This window comes from Haliaeetus leucocephalus, unplaced genomic scaffold (assembly GCF_000737465.1).
Source record: "Haliaeetus leucocephalus isolate CR32 unplaced genomic scaffold, Haliaeetus_leucocephalus-4.0 Scaffold819, whole genome shotgun sequence".
Taxonomy (NCBI): domain Eukaryota; kingdom Metazoa; phylum Chordata; class Aves; order Accipitriformes; family Accipitridae; genus Haliaeetus; species Haliaeetus leucocephalus.
This window is the reverse complement of record NW_010973255.1, coordinates 2,355,782-2,382,458: the sequence shown is the minus strand read 5'-3', so window position 1 is coordinate 2,382,458 and position 26,677 is coordinate 2,355,782. Positions and strand designations below refer to the sequence as shown.

General features: G+C 40.7%; 1 protein-coding gene across 8 annotated transcripts in view; it reads right to left on the bottom strand.

The window, feature by feature from the left end:
* Nucleotides 1–983: 983 nt before the first annotated feature.
* The window catches only part of IPCEF1 (interaction protein for cytohesin exchange factors 1), a 61,812-nt gene continuing 36,118 nt past the window's right edge, over nt 984–26,677 (bottom strand). For 5 of the 8 annotated variants that reach the window (XM_010581873.1, XM_010581876.1, XM_010581874.1 and 2 more), the window contains 5 exons: nt 26,043–26,104; nt 21,655–21,743; nt 15,875–16,244; nt 6,546–6,736; nt 984–3,059 (listed from right to left, as the gene is read on the bottom strand). In XM_010581873.1, coding sequence (XP_010580175.1) covers nt 2,859–3,059; nt 6,546–6,736; nt 15,875–16,244; nt 21,655–21,743; nt 26,043–26,104 — 913 coding nt within the window. In that variant the 3' untranslated portion in view covers nt 984–2,858. The remainder of the gene's footprint in view (nt 3,060–6,545; nt 6,737–15,874; nt 16,245–21,654; nt 21,744–26,042; nt 26,105–26,677) is intronic. The other 3 variants (XM_010581877.1, XM_010581879.1, XM_010581881.1) reach the window with 2 other exon arrangements.

The window sequence follows — 26,677 nt, the reverse complement described above, 5'->3', positions numbered from 1 at the left end:
ATTAGCAATGCTGGAAAATGAAACCTAGTTTACTCCAATTTTTCACTTCACATTTCCCATACTTTCCATTTGTTTCGGGTCTAAATAGGAGCTGAAGAGAATGGAGATAGACTCCCAGCACTGCACTTGCATAAAACCCATACATTTGTTTTCTTGAACGCACAGAAATTTGTTAAAATAATAATTGCATTAAAATAACCCCATTCAAGAATTTTATGTTCTTTTCTAAGAGGGTGATACAGCCCATCCTCAGCAGGTTTCCAAAACCTCAATAGTTCAACAATAAGTATCTACTGACCATCTGAAAGAGTAGTTTAAAAGCTATGTTAGGCTACCTAATCTGTCAAAACCAATAGTAGAGTTTAGGCAGTCCAAGGACAGTTCTCTTTCTCTATATTTGGGGAACCTGTTTTGTATATGCTTATACAAGCACAGTGTGAAAAGAGCCAACACAGCATGTGCAGGCCACATAGTGCTTTCCTTTGTGTAGTGCAAATCTACTTCAGCAAACGGAGTTGACTAGGACTTTGCTCAGAACTGCAAGGCACTGACTCATCTGGCCCAGTTCAACAGGCCACTTTAGCATATGCTTGTTTTTAAGATCCAAGTGAAGATGCTTTTGAAGAAAAATGGTGTTTACATGCTGTGTTTCATGAGAAACTCTTACTTGCGAGAGAAAATGTGCATGCAATTTGACCTCCATTTTTTATCAATTATTTAGTGCCAGGTAGTTAAAATTGAGATGGACCAAGCAAATTAATCCCGACACTCCTAATTTTCAGTGTGCTCTCAGCGGTTAATTGACATCATGTCAAATTCAGGGCCTATCCCTCTCCCATGTACCCATCTGCTTTGAAGAATTTCAGTTAGGAGCCGGACACTCACAGATGTTCATTGTTCGAGGGTCTTCTGGGAATGGTGAAAAGTTAAAAAAAAAAAACCAAAAAAGACTTAAATGGGCTCAATTTTTAAGACACAATTACTCTAAACCAAGTTGCACCAGCTATTGATCTTTCTTAATTTCTAGCAACTTCTACTTAGAATTAGTACTGCTCATATGATGATTTTCCTGTTTTATGGCTTACCGTCTGCTCCTCAGTTCTCACACTCAACGCAGCCTTAACTGCCATTTTTGGATACATTGGGACATAATTTCATGTCTCTATTTTAAAAGGAAAGCTGCCGAGTGTTAAAAATGCAAAATCAACAGTCAGACTTATCACTACATAGGTGGAAAAGATTTCACGTGTTCCTACTAACACTATTAACTTTTGTTCTCTCAGTCAAGCTATGATAAAACATATAATGTATAAAGACAGGTGAATATGGCTGCATCTGTATAGTGTAATTTGCTTTAAAAGATAAAACTGTGTTGAAAAATAATGACAAAGAATATCTTTACACAATAGCCAACAGAAGTGCAGATTGCCACAGTTCCTGTAGTGGCATTAATTTGAGAACAATGGGCTAGTTCTTGCTTTTCAAAATTCAGCACTCTGCAAAGTGCCTCGTATTTGTACACATGCAGAAGATGGGAAGGCAAAAACTCCAAACCTTGTACTGAGCACAATGAAGCCAAAAAGTCATGATCCTGCAGCAAAAACTCTTAACATAATTATTTTTGTTTGCCCAAAGGGAAATCCTGAAACTTCCCAGAAAACTTATTTTCCTGCCCTAAGTTGTACAGATTTTCTTCATCTAAAACTCAAAGCTAGAAAGACAGAATAAAAAGTTATAGCAGATGTCCCAGGATAGTCTCTGTTGTAGAGCCACTGTGATTCATAATGGAACAAATAACAAAGAGGCATTTCAAGTCAACCTGTAAGCACTCTCATCTAGGTGGGTCCGGACCATGTGTGCCTGTCTACATTAGGAAATTCAGCATATATAAATATATAAATAAAACATATACACAGTACATAGTCACATTCATATAAGCCATAAAATGACATATATTTACAAAAATATTTGCAGCTATGTTTTACACTTTCAGGTCCACATCAGGAATTTCATTATTTAGCTTCTGCCTTGTGAACTTGATCATCTTCCTACGTAGGAATCTGGGATGAACTTGTACCTTATATATTTACAATTGTCAAAAATAAGAAAGAAGAAAATAATCTTCCAAGGAATTCTGCCAAGTCCGTAAGAAAAGTTGAAACTTGTTGAAGCATTAGCTGCCTCACAGAAGAGTAAATTACGTGTTAGCAAACACTGAGACCTTCTCTTCTTCATGTAGAAAGACAGTACCTTGGTCTGGCCCATAAATAAATTTGAAACTCATAAAACGTCAGGCAGAGCACAAACAGGGTGCCTGACAGCTGTCTGTAGTATAAACGCATGCATAATTACTATTCTAGTTGACTCAGTCTAAACTGGTAGAGTGATGAAAGTGAATGAAGGTAGAGATGAAAATGCATACATTAGGTTACCTTACAGGGTAAAAAGGTAGAGAGTAGACTACATCCTGTTGGCATTGTTTTAGCTTCCTTTAACAGTAAGTTACATGGTTAAAACAACCCCAAAGATCCCACATTTATACAGTACATATACAGTTCTGTGACTTCCAGGAGTTGGACATGTTTAATTTACTTCTCCAAAGATGGAAAAACATTTCTTTGCTGCTTCACAAAATACTCTTCTTAGGTATGCAGCCCAGGTTCAGGCATGCTTTTTTAATTTGAGGGGTTTGCCTTTTTGACATGAGTTTTGCAAGAGGAATTAAAGCTTTGGAGAAGGGGTTGTTTTCCTTTCGCAGAACACTTGGAAAAAACAAACCTCAAAATGCAGCAGTTTAAAGTGCCTGTACGTGAAGACCCATGGAGAAAAATCTTGCTATGAACCATTGAACCATGGCCTCAGATAGCACTTTCAGCAATAGGCTGTGGAGTCATCTCTTGCTCCTCACTATTCTCTGTGGACATGTCCTGGACCTCCTGCTGCTGATAAATATCTTGAACCAGCATGATGTTTGTGTTCCTCCATTCTCTGTACTTCATTGCCGTCAACTTTGGGTCATCTAGCAACTGGTTAATTGTGGCCAGGTCATGTTCCTTACACTAGGAAGAGAACAAGTGGTTATTTCCCATAGAAACTGTCAAGTTAATTGTCCGTAACAAAAACACTCTCTATGTCACAAGGAGATGGCGAATTATCCATCCTCCTGCCAACTTGTTCCCATTTTTAGAATGTAGATCATCAAAATTAAGTCCACAGCAGAAATTCATCCCAGTTGAAGGCAAAATTATGATTTCATGTAGATTTTTTATTTTATAGGATTCATAGCAAAACTTCATGAGAGAAGATTCATGCGAAAATTAGACATTGTTATGCTGTCTCACAACAAGTTAGTACTTGCATTAAACTAGACACAACAGCATTTATCTCTGTAATTCACACCAGTTCCAACTTTCATCAAAAAATACTTATTCTGTGCTCATGTTATAAATGTCTCTTCTCTGGGAGCTAGACAGAAAATAATTTTGGATATAATCTGTGCACTAGCAGTAGACTTGCTAGAGCACACGTGGCTGCTAATACATCTACCGCCAGCTACTAGCTACTACTACTAAATCTGATCTCTACTTTTAGACAAAAGCAGCTCAGATCGTATATTGCAGGCAACCTGGTTCAATGGTAAGATGTGAACAGTCACTGATATAGGGACACTGAGACCCTTTATGTCACAGAATCACATTATGGTTGAGGTTGGAAGGGACCTCTGGACATCATCCAGTCCAATCCCCTTTCACAAGCAGAGCCACCTAGAGCAGGCTGCCTAGGACCATGTCCAGATGGGTTTTGAATACCTCCAAGGATGGACACTCCACAGCCTCTCTGGGCAACTCGTGCCAGTGCTTGGTCACCCTAAGAGTAAAAAAGTGTTTCCTGAAGTTCAGAGGGAACCTCCTGTGTTTCAGTTTGTGCCCATTGCCTCTGGTCCTGACACCAGGCACCACTGAAAAGAGCATGGCTCGGTCTTCTTTACACCCTCCCTTTAGGTATTTATACTCATTGATGCCCTCACATTTTCTGACACAACAAACCATTTTGCTTTTCCAGCCCTTATTGCCTATCTGTGCAGTGGACCACAAGATAGAGAAGCCCTAGTTAGCAGCTACAATTTCTTAATGGAGGCACTAACAAACCTTTACTGCTTTTACCTGGGTCCATCCCCCCTCAGTCTGTGTGTGAAAACAGTGGAATAGTTTTAACTATCCTCTCCTACTGCCACCAGTTTCATCAAGCCCAAGGACACTCTGTGCCAGTGGCTGCCTTGAAATACTTGAAAATACTCCCGCACGCTCATGACACTTCCTGATAGTAGCAATCAGCTGCTGGGATGTCCATATCCCACTACTACTCTAATGAACTGTCACCTACTCTAATTCCTGTGATGCCTGTGCCGCTTTTTAAACACAAAAGCTTGTTCAGGTGTTGGTTTACACAAGTCCTGCCCTCAAGACCTAGTGCCAGCCCTTGTAAGAAGGCTTCTGGCATTGATGCAGAGGTGCGTGCAGTTAGCCTGAGAGAAGAAGAGGAGATAGGGAGATAGAAGGGAGAGAAGAGTATTTCCAGCAGATAAATTTGGTGGCAAAAAGCCATGCCATGGAATTTTTCCTGTACCACTAAATCTATTTCCTGCATTCATTAAGCCTGTGATGCGTTTGCACACAGCTTCCCTCTCTTCCAAGCTATCCAAAGCATGTTTTGTTAATGATATATTGTGGCAGCAACATTAATCTGTTGTTAAAGGTGTAGAGTCAAAAGTTCAAAATTAAAATTGCACTGAATCTTGCATAAATCACTTCTCAACCTAATAGGGTTTTAATTAAAGCAGAGTAAATATGGATCAGATGCAAAACTCTCCTGATTTTTAAATTTCCAATAGATCATTTCCAATTACCTCACTTCTCATGTTATACGTTAAGAAAATTGACTTTAAAGGCACATAATCCCACTGATGCAAAGAATATGCCACTTTCCCACTGCAGGCATTTGCCTTTCAGACAGGCTAACTTAAACACTGCTGTGTATAGAACTCTGTTTGTGTCTGTGAGAAAATGTCTGTGCTATATTTGTCTTGTCAATACTCCAATTTCTTAGTTTGAAGAAAGCAAAAAAAGATCAACACATTTTATACATTATGAACACTCCAAAAATGATTTTTCCATATTAAATACAAGTGTTAGACAAGCCTAAGATTTTAAACACTGCTCGTCACAACTTATACAATACTCTCGTGCTAAATCAATGCAAAGCTGTCCTCCTTGCTCATGTCTGGTAGTAAGGCTCCCATTCAGCTCCATGCTAATGAAATTGACTGTCCCACGAGATAGAACTCCATTTTGTCCTAACTGGTTCTTAGATTTACTAGGGAGGCTTCTATCAGGGAAAACTTTGCAGTATGTTTCTATATTTAGCTTCCTGTGCCATAAAATAGACATACTTTTTAAACGAACTTTCTGTTATATGATGGGCTTACTTTATTGCTGATGCAGGTGAATACTGCTATAGTCAGTACCATGTCACTGAAGACTCTGATACTGAGGAGATACTTCACCAGGTCTCGTATGGAGCCAGTCAGAATGCCTATATTCCCACTTGCCTTTTCAACTGTACCTTCAGGAATTTTAACACAGGCCAGGGTGCCAAAGTCAAGCCTCCCATTGCAACTAATAGTCAAATCAATGATTGTGCTGATAAGATTTTTTACAGGCATTTCTCCAGCTTACAGTGCCTGAAGCCAAATACACACACTTGAAACAAGATACTCAATTCCTGCTTCTAATGCATATAAAAAGAAACAAGTGAAGCCCCAGGTTTGCACTTATTCTTTCTTCTCCTTACAATTTAAATTGTATGGTTAAGCTTTCTGTTTCCCTCGGTACCATTCAGAAGCAGGCTTTGAAATCCTGTGACAATTGATGCTGGCAAGTAAACAACCTCATAAATCCCCATATTCCAGACAGATTTACTGGCCCTTTCATGGAATGTACCCTGAACCCCTCCACCCCTCCAGTTCATGGTACATTTCCAACATAAAAGCAGGATGCTTTTGTTATTAAAAATATTTTAGTTACAGGAGGTCTTTACAATAGCTTTGGCACATCCTGCACATTCTCCAATAATCACATAAGGAAAACTTTTTTTGGCTCAGGGTCATTTTCATGTCCTTTATCATCAATGTACTTTGTCTGCTCTTCCTTTTTTTAAGGCTCCCCTGTTTAGTGCATTCAGCTGAGCTTGCAAGTTTTCCAGCTAACGAAGAGAAGCTTTCTTTATTAAATTTTCCAAATGGGCTGGAACTTCTGCAAGAAGAGTCCCTTCTGAACTATTGCCTTTGCTTCCAGTTCAAATTGAACAACAAAACACAGATCAGTATTCAGAATGAAGTAGAAAACAATTTCAAAAACTTAACCAAATTCTCTGGGGCTTTAAGTTAATATGTAATTAGAGTTTGGCTGAAGTCTAGGCTTCCTTCTTTTTTCAGCCAAACTGTTTCTTTCTCTCGGGCTTTTCCTTGGCTAGCTCTGCAACCTCACCTTTAATGTGCTGTTCAGCATTCGAATTTTGTGGAGTTTCTCATTAATGGAGGGGTTTTTGCTGCGTTTGATAAATGACTTCCTAAGCTCCTTCTTTGTTGACAGCCGACGATCACCAATGGGAGACAGGCTTGCTTGTTCTAATGACTTGTAAAGTCGCTCCATCTCATCATCATCACATTTTTCCTGTTCTGCAAAGAAAAGAATAAATTGGGTATGAGAATGTGAATGTGGAAGCAGATAGCAGAAATGTTAAGTTCAGCTATCAGAAAGGCTCTTAGCCGAGTTAAAAAGTAATGGTATTAGCGTCAAAATCAAGGGCAATTTTTAGGGTAATTTATAGGGTAATAACACATATGAGAAAGACATACTACCAAACTCAAATGTTTTTAAGAATCAGGTCGTGATCCAAACAGATACGAACATGTATTTCCACTGATTGAGTGCTGCTTTAATGCTCTGAATATATCACAGCCTTTGAAAGCATCAGTAATGCTACATTTGAATGAAAACAACTTTGATAACATCTACACCCATACACCCTTCCTTACATGCTGCATAGAGTGAATTACATTTCTACCTGGCAACTCACAGGTCAAATTCTATTTGGCATACTGATTCATTGCCAGGTTTTGGTAATTATTGAAACCAGAGTTTAAAAAAATTGACCAATAAAATGAAACATAGGAACATTTCAGGGGCCCCAAGAGAAGATCCCCAGAAAACAGATTAAAGCAGGAGCCTTTCGGGCACCTGATGCCTAACCCCTAAGTTTCATAGATTGCAGCACAGAATTTACTTGTGATGCCTCTCAACAAAGCCTTGATTATCTCCACCTTAATTATTCTGATGGCTCCCAAGCTGCAGCACCATTTTCCAAGACAGAAAGGAAAAGCTAGTAAACAGCTGAGAATGAAATAGCATAAAATAAGACAAAAATTGAAGCAAAGGCATTTTTCAGAATAAAACAACTTAAAAATGCGCAGTCAGAAACTAAAAATGTACCAGGCATATATAGGGGCGTTTTGGCAGAAGGCCATTTTCAGCAACAGACTGCACAACTCGCTGCTTGTCCCTCAGTCCACACTGCAAGCTTTTCTACTTCAGTGGCTGCTAAAGGAAAATCTAAAGTTATTGGTGTTTTCAAGGTGCTAATAAGTCCCTCAAGATCCACTGGGATAACATTCATTTTTATTTCACTGGGGACAGTGGTGGCGGTTTCTCTTGACTGCAGTCCTCCATGTGCCGGTCAAACTGGCTGGACACTTTTTTCTTCGAATGAAAAGTTAAACATTGACTTTTCTAAATCATCTTCAGTCAGCAAACATCTTCTGAACAAAAGGAATAAGTCCTTTTGCTCACTCATGCCGCAGCAAAACGACTTCTCCAACATGTCAGCACATTTAGGAGGCTGCTCCTTATCTTTTCCATGTTTTAAAAACTACAGCATCCTCCTACACCCTTGTTCTTTCTAAATATTTAGGTTACAACAAAGGTTTGTGATATGCTACAAATATTTGCCTTCACTGTGTTGCTGGCCTTTTTTTCCACTACTTTGTGATTATAAAAACCCTGTTGTAACTTGACAAGAACTAAATATAGCTTCCAACATTGGTACAGTGTTGGGGGAGGAAAAGCACAACTGTTGTATATTTACCAAGCTGCAGGAAATAGGGAAAAAAATGCAAGTGTAAGGCAAAATACACGGCAGTAGTATGCCATGAGGCTCGTTATTATAACTAGTTTCCTGCCTACTTTCTTGGGATGAAGCAGCTGTTTGTTTCATTAGCCAGCTCCTGCACAGAACTGGCTCAGCTCTACTGTAGTCATCACCCATCAGGACTGTACACAGTATCACTTTGAGAGATAAATTGACCTTTATCAGATATCCAGGAAAGAGTATATAAGAAGCAAAAAAAATTGCATTGATCCTGTCCAGCAACTTTAAAAAATAGTCGAGCCATGGGCAACATGAGGTCCCTGCTCCAGATATTTTTTGATGCTAACTCACGATGCTCCTCAGTGTCCTAAAAGGGTTAAAAAGCAGCTAGCATGAGAAAACACCTTCACTGAACACTCTTCTTCCATGCTTCTGTGCACTTGTGGGTGAAGGTAAGGACACTAATGCTCAGCACAGAAAACGATGGAAGCAAAGTCAGAAAAGCCCAGCAAAAGGCTCCCAGAAGATGCACTTGACCAGCAGCGTGCACTCAGCTCCTGCATTCTTTCAAGACTGCAGCCATAAACTCCTCTCTCATTTCTTATTCTTCCACCACTCCCATGCCCAAAAGATTGATCAGGGTCAGGTAATTCCAGGGGGAAGGGAATGTGCCAGATTCTTCAGGTCGAGTGGATAAAGGGTGTGACAGCAAAGCAGCTAAACGGGATTTCAGGGAACAGTTGGAAAACAAGGGTGACTGAAAACTAGAGGCTGTGTAGAGCCAGGTATGAGTTATACAGTACTTTTGCCTCCATCTTTGTTTACATTGATGATCAGTGGACTTCTCCCACAACAGTTAAAAAATAACAAAACAGTATCTTAATATTGTGCTTTTGTATAGAAGCAGATACTGTTGCTATTGACAAAGAGTATGCCTGCCAATAAACCTCTATAAATTGAGGCCAGACTGTCTGATACCTATCTGGACTTTCACCTTCAATGTCCTGAGTTCCCCTGAGCCAAGCTCAGAAAGCAAAAGCCCATATTTTGCGTGCAGGTTTGAAGCTGCCACTGAACACACTAGATTGATGCTGTAAATCTGAAAGGGGTAGAGGTAATGGAGGAAGAGGAGAGGTATTATGTCTAGCAATAAATTAACAAGCCCAATAAAATGATTTGTGATAAGAAAATATATTTCTCCTCACTCACACAATGGTGCATTACAGTATTTCACAAACCTCTTAATGCCACAAAAGTAAACAAAGAAAGCACTACGTTTCCCCCACAAAACACCTGAGAGAAAATAAAGGTTGAATAATAGAGATAAAGCAAAGTGACTCAAGGCTTAACCACAGACTGGACTTTTTCTCCAGATTCAAACATTCACAGTGCATTTTCCCAGAACTTGGTATTCCTTAATTCCCTTGCACCTGGAGTCAGAGCACTGACCTGCAGATGAGCAAGTCTCTAACAGAAGCACAGGCATTCACCAGTTCTGTATTCTTAAGCTTCAGCGATTTGGATTCCTCCTATGAAACCTCAGCTGTCTAGACTATACTACTGAATTGTTACGAAATATTTGCTTTCCATCACAAAGTAAAAATTTATGCAAAACCACATAGTACACAAGCGGAGGCCCCGGTGTAAAAATGAACAGATTGTCTGTGTCAGCCTCCTAAAGATAAATATACCACCCCTACTCCGAGCTTTGTTAACCTCTGAAGGTTTATAATGACGGATATATTCCGCTGGCAAAAATTCTTAATAACATGGACAGGTTGGGCCCCACTAGCACTGCTCTGGGGTGAGTCTTTCCAGCTGGGTCACACAGCTAACATCAGGCACATTCCAAATCACTTCAAAATATAATATTGTCAGTTATCTCTTCCACCAGTACTCTTGAAGCTAAGCACTTTCTGTCTCAGGCATGCAAACTGAAGTGCTACTACAGCACTTCTTTATCTCATCCTATTTTAAAGATAAAATACACTCATTTTTCTCTCAGGACCTACTGAGGGATTAGTAGTAAGGAACAAACAGCAACAGTTCAAGGATATTACATATTGTGTGCATTTATGAGCGCGTACATACACACAGCAGAACATGTGCATTGTGCACTTTTCCCTTCCCTTGGCAGTATAAACGATAAGCCCTTCTGTTGAGTCATGCCACTGGAAGAATCAGTCTTCCTGGGATCCTGCACCATGCCCTTCACTCACAAGCCTCACAGCTGCTAAAGCTTCATAGCACTCCTGGAAAAATTCTGTAGTATTACATAGCTCTTTTAACTTTGTCAGACTCTGCAGTGGGGAAAGTGGAAGAGAGCCAGTGGTGACCTGAGAAAAAGGGAACTTCTGCCCTGAGATATTTTAACATTCAAGAGAAAGAGACCTTCTAAATCGGGGTGAGGAAAATAAAGTAATATTTCAGGCAAGTCAGAGCTTCTGATAAATTCTGTTTCACGAGAAGTAAAACACAATTTTGTGGCTTGATGCCACTTATCTGGAATTTCCCTCGAAACAGGAGATATCACAGACCAGAGCAAGCTGCCAGAGGTTCAACGCGCCAGCTCTTCACCTCTTCAATTTTCAGCTTCCACCTTCCTGTTGGCCAACTTGCCACAGGTGGGAGACATTAAGGTATTAAGACCCCCCACCTTGGAGCAGCAATACAGGAGCTTGCCTCAAATCTCAACTTTAATGCTCCTTACGCCTGCAAAAGTGAAATTATCCAGAACTTTTCAAAAAGCAGCTGTGAAAAATCAAGCTGATTGTTTCCCTGAGGTAAAGATATAGAAATCGGCAATGTTTGGCAGAAAGAGCATTTTGCATTGAAAACCACCTCCAACAGAACATATCTCACTAAATCTAAGCTGAACTATAAATACTTGTTCTCCTATTCTCTGAGATCTCACAGGTCTCCAGCTGTGTATTAATCTCAGGAAAAAAAAAATCTGCATCTTCCTCCTGCCTTTCCTACTCTTACGAGCTTCTTGTAGCTGTGCCAGCACCTCTGATTCTGCCAAAACTATTGATACCAATGGGACAACATATACAGCCAGGCTGGGGAGAACACAGGAAAAAAATCATAAACCGCTTTTGTCCTTACCTACCTACCCACCCCACCCCCCATCCATTCTCCATAGAGGTAGTAGACTTTTCAATGGGAATATGATGACACCTTGGGAAAATTCAATTTTCCACATAACTACAGAACAGAAAATACAGGAAATATTTGAATTAGGAGGGCATAGCTTAGGCAAACTCTTCACTGGCAAATGCAGAACTAAAGGTAGGAGAGAGTGGGAGAAAATAACAGGAAAACTACATTATCACCAGCAATTAGATGCTCTTGACTCTAACGTTATAGTGGACTCAGCAGTAAGAGATGGCATTTTAACAAACTGTGACTGAACTGGAAACAATACAAATAAGTATCTCTTTTTCAGAGAGTGCGGAAAATCTTAACACCCTAGTTTTCTGTGGTTTCTAAAGCCTTTTTGATGAGAAACAAAACAATAATTCAAACAGTTGTTTCTTTACACAGTTGTTCTCACCATAGGCATACTTCTTGGCTAGTCTCAGCCACGATCTAGCTATTTTCTGTAACTTTTGCAGAAGGAACAAAGGGGCCAGAGCACACCAGAGGATCTGTTCTGACTATTACTGGCACAGGCAGACTCCAGAGGGGAAGAGGATGTCAGTTCTGAGAAAAGAAGGAATCGAATGCGTCCAGCTCCTACTTAACCAGCTCCTTCCCACAAAACCAACCCTGATAAAATTCAAGTGGTATTTGAAAATCTTTCCAGGTTTTTCAAAATATCAGCATACACCAGATCTTCTACTGGCTACTGTGAGCTAAGGTAAAGTAAATAAACCCAAAGTGGTACCATAAGAATTCCTTGCCAAGACACATTAACTTCACATGATCATAAAACCCTCAGAAAAATATAAGGAAGAAGGATGTTATTGCTATAGTAGAAGATCCCGAAATAAATACAAAAACACATTCCTGTTCTTTCATAGTAACCTCTCCGTTTCTGTGGCTTCCTTTTATTATCATAGTTTTTGATGATGATGGTGGTGTGTCATAGTCAGATACTTTTTGTTCCAGTGGTTGCCAGAAGAAATACAAAGGATGGAGTTTGGCTGCAGAGCGTGCCTAGCCATCCCGGACAGGGCAAGGCCAGCTTCTGGATACAGAGCACGTAGTCAGATTGTTGTTTGTATTATCAACCCTTTCTTGTTTACCTTTCAGTTTCTTTGTGTCACAGGCAGCTTTGAATCCTTTGTCACTGTGCATGTAGTAAACTGCAACATAGAAGTATTGAATATTCCCCCAAAGTAAATGGAAACATAATGCTGATCTCCTTTCAAAGAGAAAACTGTTAAACTCTTCCTTTTTGTACCTTTGTATTACTTTCTGGTATGTAACCTCTTCCCAGTAATCAGTGCTGAGAATTAAGGCTGAGAATGGTCATAACACCACTAAGAGTGACTGGAAAGGTCATTAAAAATACCATATGGTAGACCTCCTTGCACCAGACACTTACAGTTGCTTAGCAGGTTTAATTACATAAATTTTCACTGAAAGAATAATCCATGATCATTTAGTTGAATCTGTAGTTTCTCTTGCAGAGATTCGTCCATTTATCTCTGAAAAACTATTCTTTCATTGTTTAGCTCATCACTGAGGTTTCTTCACTATTTTGTATTTTCATGATAAGTTCCTCCCACAAAGTCACAGCTACTATTTCTTCCTTCTAGGTACCAACTTTTCTCACATTGGCCTCTATTTCTGACTTTTGCCAAGAAAAGTACTCTTCAGTTCTTCAAAACTTTCACCTCAGCTCGAGGCTGCTATCAGCTACAACCAAAAATTACTCAGAGTTTTACAAAGCAGAATGTGCCATTAAGCAGAGTGTGAGACAGGTTTTTTTCTATCCTCACAAGGAGAAGAAGAGAGCATGGACACACATGAAGGCTCTGGGGGGAGTGGGTTCAAAGTCTACACAGTTGGTCTGATAACAGCAGGGCTGTTTTTTACGCACATGGGACATGGACTTCCAGGACAGATGCCAATGCAAGATGGACCTATCTCCTCCTGGACGCAGTATCATCACTCTGAAACACGACGAGCTGTCAGAAATGCACTATTCAGAAGCATTGTAAAGCAAATAATATGGATTGTATTGAGGTATGCATTCTCGTTTCGCATCAGATAACAAGGGTGTTCTCACTCATTATTGTAAATCATGAGGGTTTGCAGCTAGCTTTTACCCTACAATTTGAATTCATCTCACAGTGTTTGTGCACATCCTTATCAACTAGTTGAAGGGGGAAATTCTTGGGGGATAAGCCACAGAATCAGAATTGCATCCTTTTTGATAACTTCCATTTGGAACTGAATTGCTATTTTACGTTAATCCTTTTTTTCTACCTCATTCTCAAATTGAAGTAGCTTAACTAATCTCCTTGCAAATTATTTCATTTATTTTTTCAGTGGCCATTGTGGGGGAAGGCCCCACATGCCAACACTCTCCAACCCCTCCCCATAATATGCAGACTGATAAAGGAAAGAAAAATGTGTGTATGGTGTACATCTTACTTGCTCAACAACGGATTATGATGCAGACAGTAACTAGTGAGGTTATACAGTTGCCATAGTGACTGTTTCATTGAAATGATCTATTTCTGGAGTTCCATCAGAGATCATCGGTGTGGTTAGGATGGAAGTGTTCTGCAATCAGGGTTGGCCATCAGCTAAGCAGTGAGCAACAGAAGAATTCATTTCCCCAGGAATATTTTTGGGAAAATTAAACTGCCTTGCAAATAGCAGGAATATACCAAAATGTACCTCGATTTACATTTTAATCCCATTTTTATTGGCTAGTATTATTAGGCCTATTGAACTATGCTTTAAAGGATTATGAATGTGTCATGCTAATTCTATGACCATCCATAAAAGTACTTGTCACCCTTACAGTTATGATGGAAAGCATTAACCTATGCATTATTGCAGGATTGCTGACAATACCAGAGTAACATATTCTAAGCAAAAGTTTGGATTTCTGAAGAGCAACCACTGAATCTTGCTCAACAGGATCTATAAGACACCATGCCATATATGACCTATACTCCAACAATTCACATGAATGTACCTAATAATGTTTCCCAAAGGCATTACTTAGTCAAATTTAACCCAGAAGGTGAAATTACAGAAGGCAATACATTTACTACATCTTTGTGACATTCTCATTAGGGATGCCATTTCTGCCAGCCTCAGCCTCTTCACTACTTGCAGAGCCAGAGATTATGGGAATTAGATTCCACAGTAACTCTCTCAAAACATCCACTCTTTTCCGCCACATAGAATTAGTACATATGCTCGCTCTCGCTTTTAATTCTTACTAATCTTCATTGCTACAGAAGTCTCTAGCAGAGCAGCCTAGAAGATGGATAATGAAGCTAAGTGCAAAAGACGCTGAATTAATTTTCACTTTTGCTAAAATCTGGACTTCGCTCAATTTCTTTTTTTTCTTTTGTAAAATTAGAAAAACATGACAAACTAAAGGGGTGCTAACTGTTGATATTTGTAAAACAATTGGGAGACTGACAATGTAACTGATGTGCCTTATACTATCATTTTTCCATCAGTGCCAAGTTCACCTACAGAGAAATACCCTAAGTTCCCAATGAGTCCAGTGCTGTTTCTTTCCATCTTTGCATTACCTTCAGCCTAAGCTTTTGGATGCACCTCTGTTTTGCATTGTACTGAGGCAACACTGATCTTTCAGCAACAAAGTACTCACTTCAAATCTTTACAAGGATTTGGAATCATGGGTAGAGCTGATGCACAAGAACATTTTTGCTTCCTTATGTATTAGCTCTTTAGGCAGGATGCTGAGTATCTTCTCATTTCAGCATATTCAGAGGCCAGAAATGCCTCTTACACTTCTCAGCTGCTTTTGATGCAGGAAGAAGCAGCTTTGCTCAAAAGGCAAGACACATTGCCTCGCTATGGCAGGAGAGTTATTAACAGTAACAATGACCGCATTCTGGAACTATGCCACCTTTTTAATTTAGCAGTACATTTCAGTAGGAGGATACTTATGCAGATTCATATTTGCTTAAGCAAAATCCAGTCTTAATGGACTTTCTGATTCAGGATTGCAGTTTTCCCTTGATTACAATGAAGCTCAATGAAACAAATAGGGAATATGTACTGGAACTAAATGCAACTGCTTTTATTTTTAAAATTGGACTGACCTAACCCCACCCCATGTTAACTACTTCCTACATAAGCCATTTTGCTTAGGGTGCCAGTTCTGTCACACACTTTTTTAAAATTTGCATTCAATCCTAATAAAAGACAGCTGCACTGAAATAAAGAAATCTAATAAAAATATGTCTATATTAAGATTTTATACAGGGGCCATGATCTTAACATATAGGTAAAATTTGAGAAAAGCTGTAAAGATACTTACCAATTAGATACTAGGTTATATATTTAATGTGCAATAAGCCAAACGTTCGTTATAAATGGTGTGCCACTGGAAAACTCTTCAGTGGAGAACATAAAGGAGGGAAGTGGAAAGGAAGTTGAGGAAAACCCCTGAAGTCCCACATTGTATGGCTCTGCAGACAAAAATCTCCTCTCATGAGCTCACCTTTGGCTAGTGATCTCTGTCCTGTTGCATCTGGCACAGCTAGACAATGTGTATCCGGACCTAAAAAAGAGTTTTGGGATCCACCACTGGGTCTGGAAAGCTGGCCCTCCTGGCTTTCTGCCGCATCTCCACAGTCTACTTCTGGTGGCTCATCAGAGTGAATCTGTACGCAGAAAGTTAATGGCTGATCACCCTCTTCTGTGGCAGAGCTGTTAACTAGGTCAAGCCAGGACTGCCTCTCGGAATAAACCACTTTGGATGTCAAGGAAGAAGATGACTCTTGGGAGTTGAAAGTGCTTTCAGGAGAGGAGAGAGAACAAGATGCTTCACTTGACAGAGTCGAGGTGAAAGAAGACTTCTGCTGATCCTGCTTTCCAGAAAACAAATTAGGGGCGGGGGGGGGAGAAAAAATATTTCCAATTTATTCCTGTTCCTAGGTTCTACATGTTATAGATATGCAGCTGAAACACTAACTGACCAAAAATTGATGTAATCTGATTACTTATCCATCCAAACAAGCTTGAGGTATGGCAGCCAATCTCCTACAGAGCAGTAACTTCAGAAACTAAGCCACAAGGAAGCCAGAGGTAAACCATAAAAACCTGACAATGCCTAGAAACGAAAGACCAAGGGAAAATATTGTGTTGAATGTAGCCTTCCATGCTAGGTCTCACACTCACGTTCACTCTTTATTTTGTCTTCACTTCATTAGTCTAAGAGTGCAGAAGACAAACTCTGAATTAGCCATTGAACATGAAGTTGTCTTGAAGCATTCAATAAATACACCAATGCCATAACCACAGATAGAGAGAAATGGGCCCAAGCACTGAAGTACCTTGACCTTCTCAGCACACAAAAGCATTTTACCTGGTCCGTTCAAGGAATTAGTCATTCACCAAGACAAGAAGGCTGATAGGTAATACGATGGCAAGTTAATGGAATGAAAAAGCAGTCATAGGGCAGAGGGCAAGAAAAGGGGAATGGTATAAGATTTGTGTTGCTCATTCACCTGCTAAGATTCATCCTTCAGCCTATGAATCTAGAAAGGGACCCAAACTTCACTAGAAACACATCAGAAATCATTAAGACATCCTAGAGGGCCTCCATACTGTACTTGTCACCCTGCCTCGACAAGAGCGCATACAACCAGAGAGGTCTCAGGAACTTCTAACAGTCATCATTAGGAGCTAGGAGTCGAATGAGAGAGGGTATGATAGATGCACAATTCCTTGGAAAGAAAGGATGAGAGAAAGAACAGTTTTGAAAAGTATTTAGCTTCCCAGACAAGCAAATAGGTGCCCAGCTCTTTGTCTACAGTAGGTGTTTACATTGATTGAGCTGTACTATTATCTGGTCACCAAAAGCAACTCACACAAGAAGAATTAGCACTAGTCTGCTTCTTAGCCACCAAACACCACTGAAAAGATGAGCCAAGAGAGTCAAATACACAAGTAATACATACACAAATATACATACAAATACCTAGAGGAGGATTAATTGACAGTAATAAAGTAATGGAAGACAAGGGGAGACAAAGCCTTATAGTGAAGTTCTTAGAAACTATTAGAAACCGTGACGAGATCATCACGATACAAAAGCCAGATTTCTCGTATCTGCTACTGCAGAAATTTACTCCTCCTACAAATCATCTGCTACTGGCCAATGCCAGAATCAGAATACCAGACTTGATGGACCACAATTCTGGCAAGTTTTTGTTCTCAATACATATGTAGAATAGATCTGTGTAAGGATTAAAACAGATGATAAATAGACTGGAAGTATTGAAAATTGCTGAGAAAGTGTTGCTAGGGAAACCCGGACAAGCTGCAAACACAATAAAGAGACTAGCCTGGAATACTTATTTATAACCTGGTAAACTAGAAATAAGATGTATTTATAAAAGCAAACCAAGAGTGACAATATTTTGGATTACGATACATGAATCTCTGCAATTCAGTGTTGCTGTAATGTATACTACTTCCTTTTTACATTAAAAAAAGCGAAGTAATTTGCCTTCCTGTGCTTCTAATCTAGCTGTACCATGTAGCTACAAATAAATTCAGAAGATGAGAAAGACCAATATCACATTGTGGGTCACCATTTGTTTGTAGCACTTTCTTCACTTTTGTAAATTTTCAAAGCCATTCCTCCAAGACTGTCCCAAACACTGTGGGACAAGGCTTCATTTATATTCCTATTACGCAAAGTACAACATTGTGTTTCAGGAGGATTTTTGTTTTTAAAAAGGAAACCTTCACAAATGCATCCTAAAGCAAAGGATAAGATGTTGTCATAAACTACATGTACGAGTGATAAAAACACCCTTGGGAATACAGGTGACCTGAAGCATTTTATCTAAGAGTTCCTATCGCAAAGACAAATTGAAGCATTTGTACAGCCAAGCAGAACAACTGGACAGTAAAAGCTCTCGCTCACATGGTGTGGATGGTCTAATTTCAGTTGTTCTAAGACAGGAAAGAAAGATGTTAGATCTCACCTCTATTTCTCTGGCATGCGTCCATGCAAAAGAAAGTGAAATAAAAACTGTGCCTCACTGAGTGGAATATATCTTTATTTTCATTTTAATTGTGTGTTAAATAAAAAATTGTGGGTGAGAATACAGATGACTGCCAGAATATGTTTCTTTTTCTCTACGTATGTGTTATGGTGGTTTTTTTCTTTGGCATGACAAATGTTTACCTAACTTCCTCGAGTCATTCCTTTGGAAGTTTTGCAATCATCCATATAATTATAAGTCTCCATTTGGGGACATTTTAAAAAGCAGATGCTCGAGCCAGCAGATCATAAGGATTCCACTGGAGATCAATGAGTCTCTAGGCATTTTTTAGAGAAAAATTATCACCACGAAACACCTCAACTGCTCTTTTGGGACTGCTGCAATGTATTGTCTCAACATAGCTGCTGGTTTTTGAACTATAAATCCATTCACATGTGGAGAAATTAATACAGATGGTCAGTTTAACTTTTGTCCTACAGATGTTAAAATTTACTTGTTCTTCACTTGCTTTTTTTCTTCCACAGTACCCAAAGCATGCATAAACATAGAAAGCTCATGATCACTACTTTTTTATTTTGTCAAGTTTCAAAATGGCTTGGGTCAGCAGAGAACAGAACAGCAAGTGAAAACTTTGTGCTAGAAGTACAGCAAAATGTTTGCTGCTCTGACACGTAACAAGAGCCTGCACCTGGCTGGCTACTAGTTTCCAGACTAATAGTTTTCAGACTGGAGTTGATCTCGAGAAATTTGGAGACCTTTCTGCTTAAGACAACATTGGTTTGATTTTCCAAAATGTCCATAGCTCCTAATTCCTATTTTGCAAAATCTCTTTGGCACTCGGGAGGAAGAAGTACAACTTTTAAAGAAGATAAAAATAATAAAAAGAAATGAACCCTAGTCAATGCCTGCAGCATTCTTAATGCTGGGCTGGGTTTCCAGGGTGAGTGTCTCTTCCAGTAGCAATCTGAAAAGATTCAAGCAGGCCTTCCAAAAGTGGTGTACCCACAGAGTATCAACCCAAATTCATCACACATTTGGGACCTCATGGCTTGGTTCAAAAACTCCACATCAAATAAACAGGCACCAAGCAATGTTTAACCAGCCTTCCCTGAGACAACCAAGAGCTCCACTCCTAGAATTGACTTTCCAGTAGAAGCTGGCTTTCCCAATCCTTCCAGTGGTTTTCTTGCTCCAGTACTTGTCCAGAAGGGAAAAGGGCATTAAGTCAGGTGTTTAAAAGGAGGCTCTGACTTGCAGTCAATCACAGCTGCATTGGTACCTAACTGTTCCTATCTACCACATAAGCAAGCTGCGCATAGGGCAGACCCGTGGTAGCTGGAGCTTATTCCAGTGTCCAATTCTGGAGTGAAAAGACGACAAATTTGCTCAGGAGACACTAATCTTTGTCCATGGGGGAAGGGATTTTAAGCTGGGGATAAGGAGAAGGGAAATCAGCTGAGAGGTAAAGGCTGGAGGAAAGATAACCTTTAAGGGAAAGGCTGAGGAAGCAGGACACCTCGGCACCTGCACCATTGCCTGCCTCCCACGTGTCCCCTGCTAAAACGTGGAAGTCAGCACTCAAGAAGAGCGTATGGGAAGGAGACAACCAGAGATCGCCTCTGCAGCAACAGATTGACAAGCAGCAGGAAGCCAGAAAAACAGAAAGCTAAAAAACAGCACCTGTTTAAAACTCATCATCTGGAAAAATGCAGGCATTCACTCAGAGGTGAGCAGATGGAAAAGACATCTACAGCCTCTTAAAGGCAAGCCACTGAGATGTAAAATTCAAGATGCTTCATTATCAGCCCTCGGCCCAGAATAACTCTTGGAGATTTATTGTCAAGGTTCCTATTTTCTCTGATATTTATAGCCACTCTGCCACATTTAACTTACAGTTAATACAGGCAATAAGGAATCACGTTTTACACAGCGGTGAACACCCCCCCCCCCGAGTGCCAGGTGGATTGTTTTATGGTGATTAGCATTACACAACTGTTTCAGGAGAGTAAATGAAGACTGACTTACCTGACTGAAACAGAAAGGGGCAAGTGGGTGACAGCGTGGCATACGCTCCCAGCTTTATGTGAGCTAATTAGAGATTGCCACACAGGCAACCCTGTGCATGACATCTCCTTTTATTATTGCCTGTGACCACACAAGCTTCTCCAGCTCATCTGTATATTTCAAATTTGTCCCTGCTTCACTGCCTCTGCGCCCACCCTAGCTACTGGATGTCATTTCGACGTGCCATACAGGAACCTGTACCACACCAAGGAGGCAGCAGACACTTCCCTTCCATGAGGTGCGATGAGATGATTAAGTACCAAGTATATTACTGCATACCCCTCGATGTTAACTTTCAGATGGGAAAGGCTTGAACTCAGGATTCCTTATTTCAGCTGCATTACCATCTCAAACCAGATTACTCATTTCTAACCACAGAATTAAATAAACTTCATATCTTAAAGCACATGTAAGGGGAGATGAGATCACTGGGAAAAACAATACAGAAACAAGATTAATAGGGAGATAAGTGGCTAATAATTAGGCGAGTCAATTTGATTAGACACATGAGGATGCATAGTGCTTATTCTAATTTATGAAATGAAGCGAGGCAGCAAGGAATATTCTGGGCAAATATGCTACAGCAAGAGAGAAAAATAGCATAGATTTTGGGAGGATGCCTATTTTCTTTTTTTATAGTCTATTTTTCAGAGGTAGAGGAAAAGAACCAATTTTATCACTATAAGAAGAAGCCTCTTTCCCTTCACTTCACTGCCTCAAAAGCCGCTTCAAATTCAGCATTCTTAAGAACAGCTCACTCAAATACATAAATACAAATCTGTTGGATGATGCTACGCTACTGGGGTCACAAAAAGAAAGAAGATTTGGGACGGATTAAAAAAAAAAAAAAGTATGAAAAACTAGGTTATGGCAGTGTGTTAAAAACCTTGTAAAGAAAAGACACAGCGTGTATATGAGGTAGAGTGACACCTTCCTTTCTCCAGCAAGATAAATATGCCTCCATCTGAAGGAGCTGTTCTTTTACAGTGCGGGGCTCCCAGCAGGGCAGGCTGCAATAACTGGGTGCTCTGCCACCAGGCAGGGGCAGTCAGTGCATCCTCATTTTACCGGCCATGTTTACACAGGGTAAACATTTCTAGCCACTGTTACAGGTTATTCCTCAAAGGTCCACCACCTCAAGAAAATTTTGTTCCAATTGGCTAGCAACAAGAAACAAGCTAATTACTGCAACACTTACCGAAGGAGGAGGTGGTGGCTGGACTGTGTAGGGGGGAGGTGGTGTGTCTGTTATTTCTGGATCATCATGTTCACTTTCGCTGTAGCATTCTGAGGCAGACATGGAAAATGAGCAAAAACAAAGTGTTAGAGCAACACTCATTTATTCCTCGCAACACTGTGGTAACGAAAGATCACCAAGCAGGTTGTTCTGTGCTGAGGACCATGCTGTAACAAGTCAGTGTCTCCTACAGTGAAAATTAACCCATTTGTGGTAATGCTACACTATTTCATGGCAATATTTTTCTTTTATATAAGTAAAAAAATTTGCTAATTTGCTATGGCAGGAAACACCAGGTGGCGCTGCTCCAGATAACGTCACAAATACGTTTGGGGTGGGATTTTTTTTACCTCCCTTTGCAGCCTTAAAAGAAAGGCTGCATCATTTGTCACGTAAGTTAAGGGAGACCTGTTGCAAGTAGTAGATGCTGTCCCTTAATCTCTGTAATCAGTAAGTTTTCTTGGAGCTAGCAACAGGCATTGGTGTTTTGGCTGCAATTTTGGAGAAAACAGATTTCTTGCATGGTGCTTTGGAAACCACAAAGCAGCCTCATGGGAGCCTTCCATCACCACATGGTAACTCACATAGGCACGCCACGCGGCATGGCAGTACATGCGCAAAGCTAGTACTAAAAGTAAGCACAGTACTCTAGGACTATACACCCCACTCATCTTTTTTTTTTTTTAAATAAAAAGCAAACTCATAGAGCCTCGGTATCTCTTGACATGTGGCAGAGAGGCAGTCCTGATCTTATTTCTTTCAACTACATTTGTAGCTGGTGAAACCATTTTCTCAGAAGCTTTTTAAAAGTGGATTAAATGAAGTGATAATCATTGATAAAATAAAACACAGAAAAGAGGAGGTAATAAGTTGCTGGTTCCTATTCCCAGGGCCTAGCCATAACCACTGGGCAAGGTCACCTCCCACTGCTAAATCTCCCAGCCCGCATCAGCCTTTCACATCCAACCTTTATAAGAGCAAGTGCTTGCGTCCTGCCCTGCACCCATCACGTGTGAAGGGTGACAGCGCTCACCCCCACCCAACTGAGCTGGGCACAAGAAAGGTTGCAAAGACATAGTCGGAGCTTAATGAGGACAACGTGAGCGAGTGCCAAGTGTCACAAGAGCAGCCGCTGCCCCCGAGGTCTCCACGGGAGCCAGCACTCTGCTCTGCTTGTGCTGCCCAAGAGCAGCTGGGTCTCTCCAGGGGAAGCAACCCTCCAGCTCTCTCCCCAAGTGGGCGAGGGCTGTTTATATTCAGGGAGCATTTTGTAAGAGCTGGACTTCAAGAGTTCACACCTCTAGAAAGCAGTGTGTCTCTGGGAAATCACCTGTGATTGTCTCATCTTTTAACTAAATTAAAACCCGCACGCTGTCTTTTTGTGCATGTCATTTGGGGGTTTATAATAAACACAGTGTGACAGCAACAAAGTTTTAAGAGAAAAATTTTATACACAATAAAGAGGTTTCTAAGATGTTAACAGAGTGAAACTTAAAGACATTACTTTTCTCCCCATACTGTTTGCAGAATTATAGGGTTTTTAATAGCATAGTTGCTATTCTGTTACTGGAAATATGTGCTGGCACATCTTAGTATAAAGGACTGAGACTGGCTGCAGTAAGTCCTACCTCAAATTCTAAGGCTCTGTTAATGCATTCTTGAATAAATCTTAGTAAAGAGCTTATTGTTTCTACAGGTCCCCTTTTAGGCACACAGAAGAATTGAAAAAGAATCGACAGCTGTTTCTGATACTCTAAATAGGCAAACAGGGTTGCTGGGGTGAGGTTAAAATGCATAGAAAGTACATCAATACACAAGAACTGCCATAACAAGAACCAAGACCCTCCTGAAGAGTTATGGTGTGTGATACAGAGTGGAGAACGAGGTCAGCAGGAACAGAAGTGACTGTGGGTAATGAAAGCATTTTTCTGAAACATAGCAATGCCTCTGCAAGGCCACATCCACTCAGGCATGTCAGTGGGGTGCTGAACCCACACTCACAGCAGCTGCTGGGACACCTGTGACAAAACACACATGGAAAGACGAGGTGGTGTTTGACACCAGAATCAGAGTGCTTTTTCTGAAGGGAAAATGGGCCACCAGTTTTAAAAGCTGACGAAATCTTGGCAATGTTATGTTTATTGCAGGGAAATTAGATAACCTGCTGCAGAGGTTATTGAGTGGATTATTTTGTATCTTTCTGTCAATTTTTTTTTAATTAAGATTAGTGGACTGACTCATTTCAAATTGTTTTATAATTCTTGACTCAGCCAACACAACCAATATTACATTTTTTGAGGCTTTAAAAAAAAAAATGTTTTCCTATATAGAATTTTGACCATCCTTATCTTCCATCAAACTCCTCCTTTGTGAAAACATGGACAACGTTTGGACACTTCCTCCCCAAGTACAACTACCATGCAGTTCTTGCTACACAGCCTAATACTCAATATAGCATTCTATCCTGATTATCTCAGACTGGTTTGATGCAAAACTGGGTTCCAAAAGGACACAGGCATTTTGGAAGAATTTGGAGATATGGGAATTAACAAGTTTCCTGACAAGAAATAAAGAGGAACCATGAACCAAAACCAAAGAAATCTATGGGACCTGCTGAATCTCCAGAATTCAGTGGTATCTATGTTTACCAGCCCCAAAGCTATTTTTAATGGCAGAGTATAAATGGAGCCAGAGTATAAACAGAACCAGATCCAACTAATCAATAATGGAATTACATGTCCAAAGCCTGGATATAAACCACAACCTTATTCTGGGAAACAGCAGAAGGAATGCAGAGAGGAGCATTTCAATTAGATTAGACAAAACAGGCTGCATCACCTAAGTGTTCATACTACTACAAATACCCGTTTCTTCTTCATAATGACAGCTCCTTCACAACCTGAGCAGTTCTAAAAAAGGTACTGGGTACCAATACTCTAAAAATGGAGGGTCAAAAGCCCAGAAGATACATACTCCTCAGAATCATAGAATCATTTAGGTTGGAAAAGACCTTCAAGATCATTGAGTCCAACCGTCATCCATGCCCACTAAACCATGTCCTTAAGTACCCCGTCCACTCGCTTTTTGAATACCTCCAGGGATGGTGACTCAACCACTTCCCTGGGCAGCACATTCCAATGTCTGACAACCCTCTCAGTAAAAAAATTTTTCCTAATATCCAACCTAAACCTCCCTTGCCTCAACTTGAGGCCATTTCCTCTTGTCCTATCTCCAGCCACCTGACAGAAGACACCAGCACCCACCTCACTACAACCCCCTTTCAGGCAGTTGTAGAGAGCCATAAGGTCTCCCCTCAGCCTCCTTTTCCCCAGGCTAAACAGCCCCAGCTCCCTCAGCTGCTCCTCACAAGACTTGTGCTCCAGACCCCTCACCAACTTGGTTGCCCTTCTCTGGACACGCTCCAGCACCTCAACGTCTGTCTTGTAGTGAGGGGCCCAAAACTGAACACAGGACTCGAGGTGCAGCCTCACCAGTGCCCAGTACAGGGGAACAATCACCTCCCTGCTCCTGCTGGCCACACTATTTCTGATACAGCCCAGGATGCCATTGGCCTTCTTGGCCACCTGGGAACACTGCTGGCTCATATTCAGCCGGCTGTCAACCAGCACACCAGGTCAGAGTCCATCTCCTGGTTTGCTAACATAATACTACCCACAGCACTTCTCATTCTAAAACAGCTCCCAGCACATGTGTCCTCACCAGCAACTTTTCCAAGCACTCCGACAGGTCAGTTGCTTTGTCCCCTGCCCAGATTTGTGATTCAAGTGCAGGTATCCTACCACCAAAACGATCTATTAGGTCAGTGTGCAAATTAAGACAATAAATAAATTGCTAGGGAACTTTTAAAACTCTTGGGCTTGGCTCTGAAGAAAATTGTAGGCTTCAGTACACCACTACCAAGCCCCCCAACATTGCTGCTGTTGAAATCCACAGGAACAAAAGAGACAGTAGGGAAGGGTCTATATTGCACAAGATATTCCCAAGCTAGCGAGCTCCCAGGCCATAGCACAACTCCTGTAATATACCTTACCAGCTCAAAACCCAGAGTAGCACAGCTGTTTCACTTGGTAGGCTTAGCAAGCCAGCAAACTGCCAGAAAGTAGTTACACACCTCTCGCAAGATCACTGAGTGTCTCTCAGTAGCACTGTTTCTCACCATTCTTTTTCTGTGATTACTCTGTGCTGTGTCAGTGTGGTTTCTCTGAGCTCAGTCAGTAGAAGGACCCAAGCTGACAGTTTAAAAGAAAAGAGCTGACAAAAATTTGGCCAAGCAAAACCTGTGAAGAACCTGATGTAGTTACATGCTGAAACCATCGTTAGGAGCATACCTTCCTCATTCTTCCCATTGGGTGCCTGAGGGTCTACAGCCATCCCCAGCTTACTTAGCCACCTGTGTTTGAAACAGAAGGAATATAGAGTTAGGAATACTTGCATGCTGTTCTGACAGAGTTTTGCCTCTTTCAGATGTATTCTACATTTTCATTAACCTGAAGACTAAATGTCCAAGTTTCTTTCTATTTCTTAGATCATCTTCTAGAAAGGCACCAGTTACCTGAATACTAATACTCCCTGTGGTGAGCAGGACTAGCTGCCTGGAACATCATCTTTCCCTGATCCTGAAAAAAGCATTACTGATGACCAAGGAGTTGCATTTGTGGAAGCTAAAGGAAAAGTATGTGTGCTATAACACAATGTCAGTAGCTTAGTCCTGCTGTTGAGGTGTCATCTTTCCCCTGAGGTGAAGCAAAAGGCATAGGAGCCATAGAAGATGATGTCAGCTGCCCTGACCAAAGCTATTGCAGCACAGTCTAAGAATCTAAGCCATTTAAAACCAGACTTTCTGACCACTATATACTGCTTTCTTCAATTCCCTATGTACTTCTGGTTTTAGTAAGTCTCACTTCCTGTGTTGCTTTAAGCTATTAACAGTTGGGGGGGGGGGGGGGGGGGATTATATTTCTTT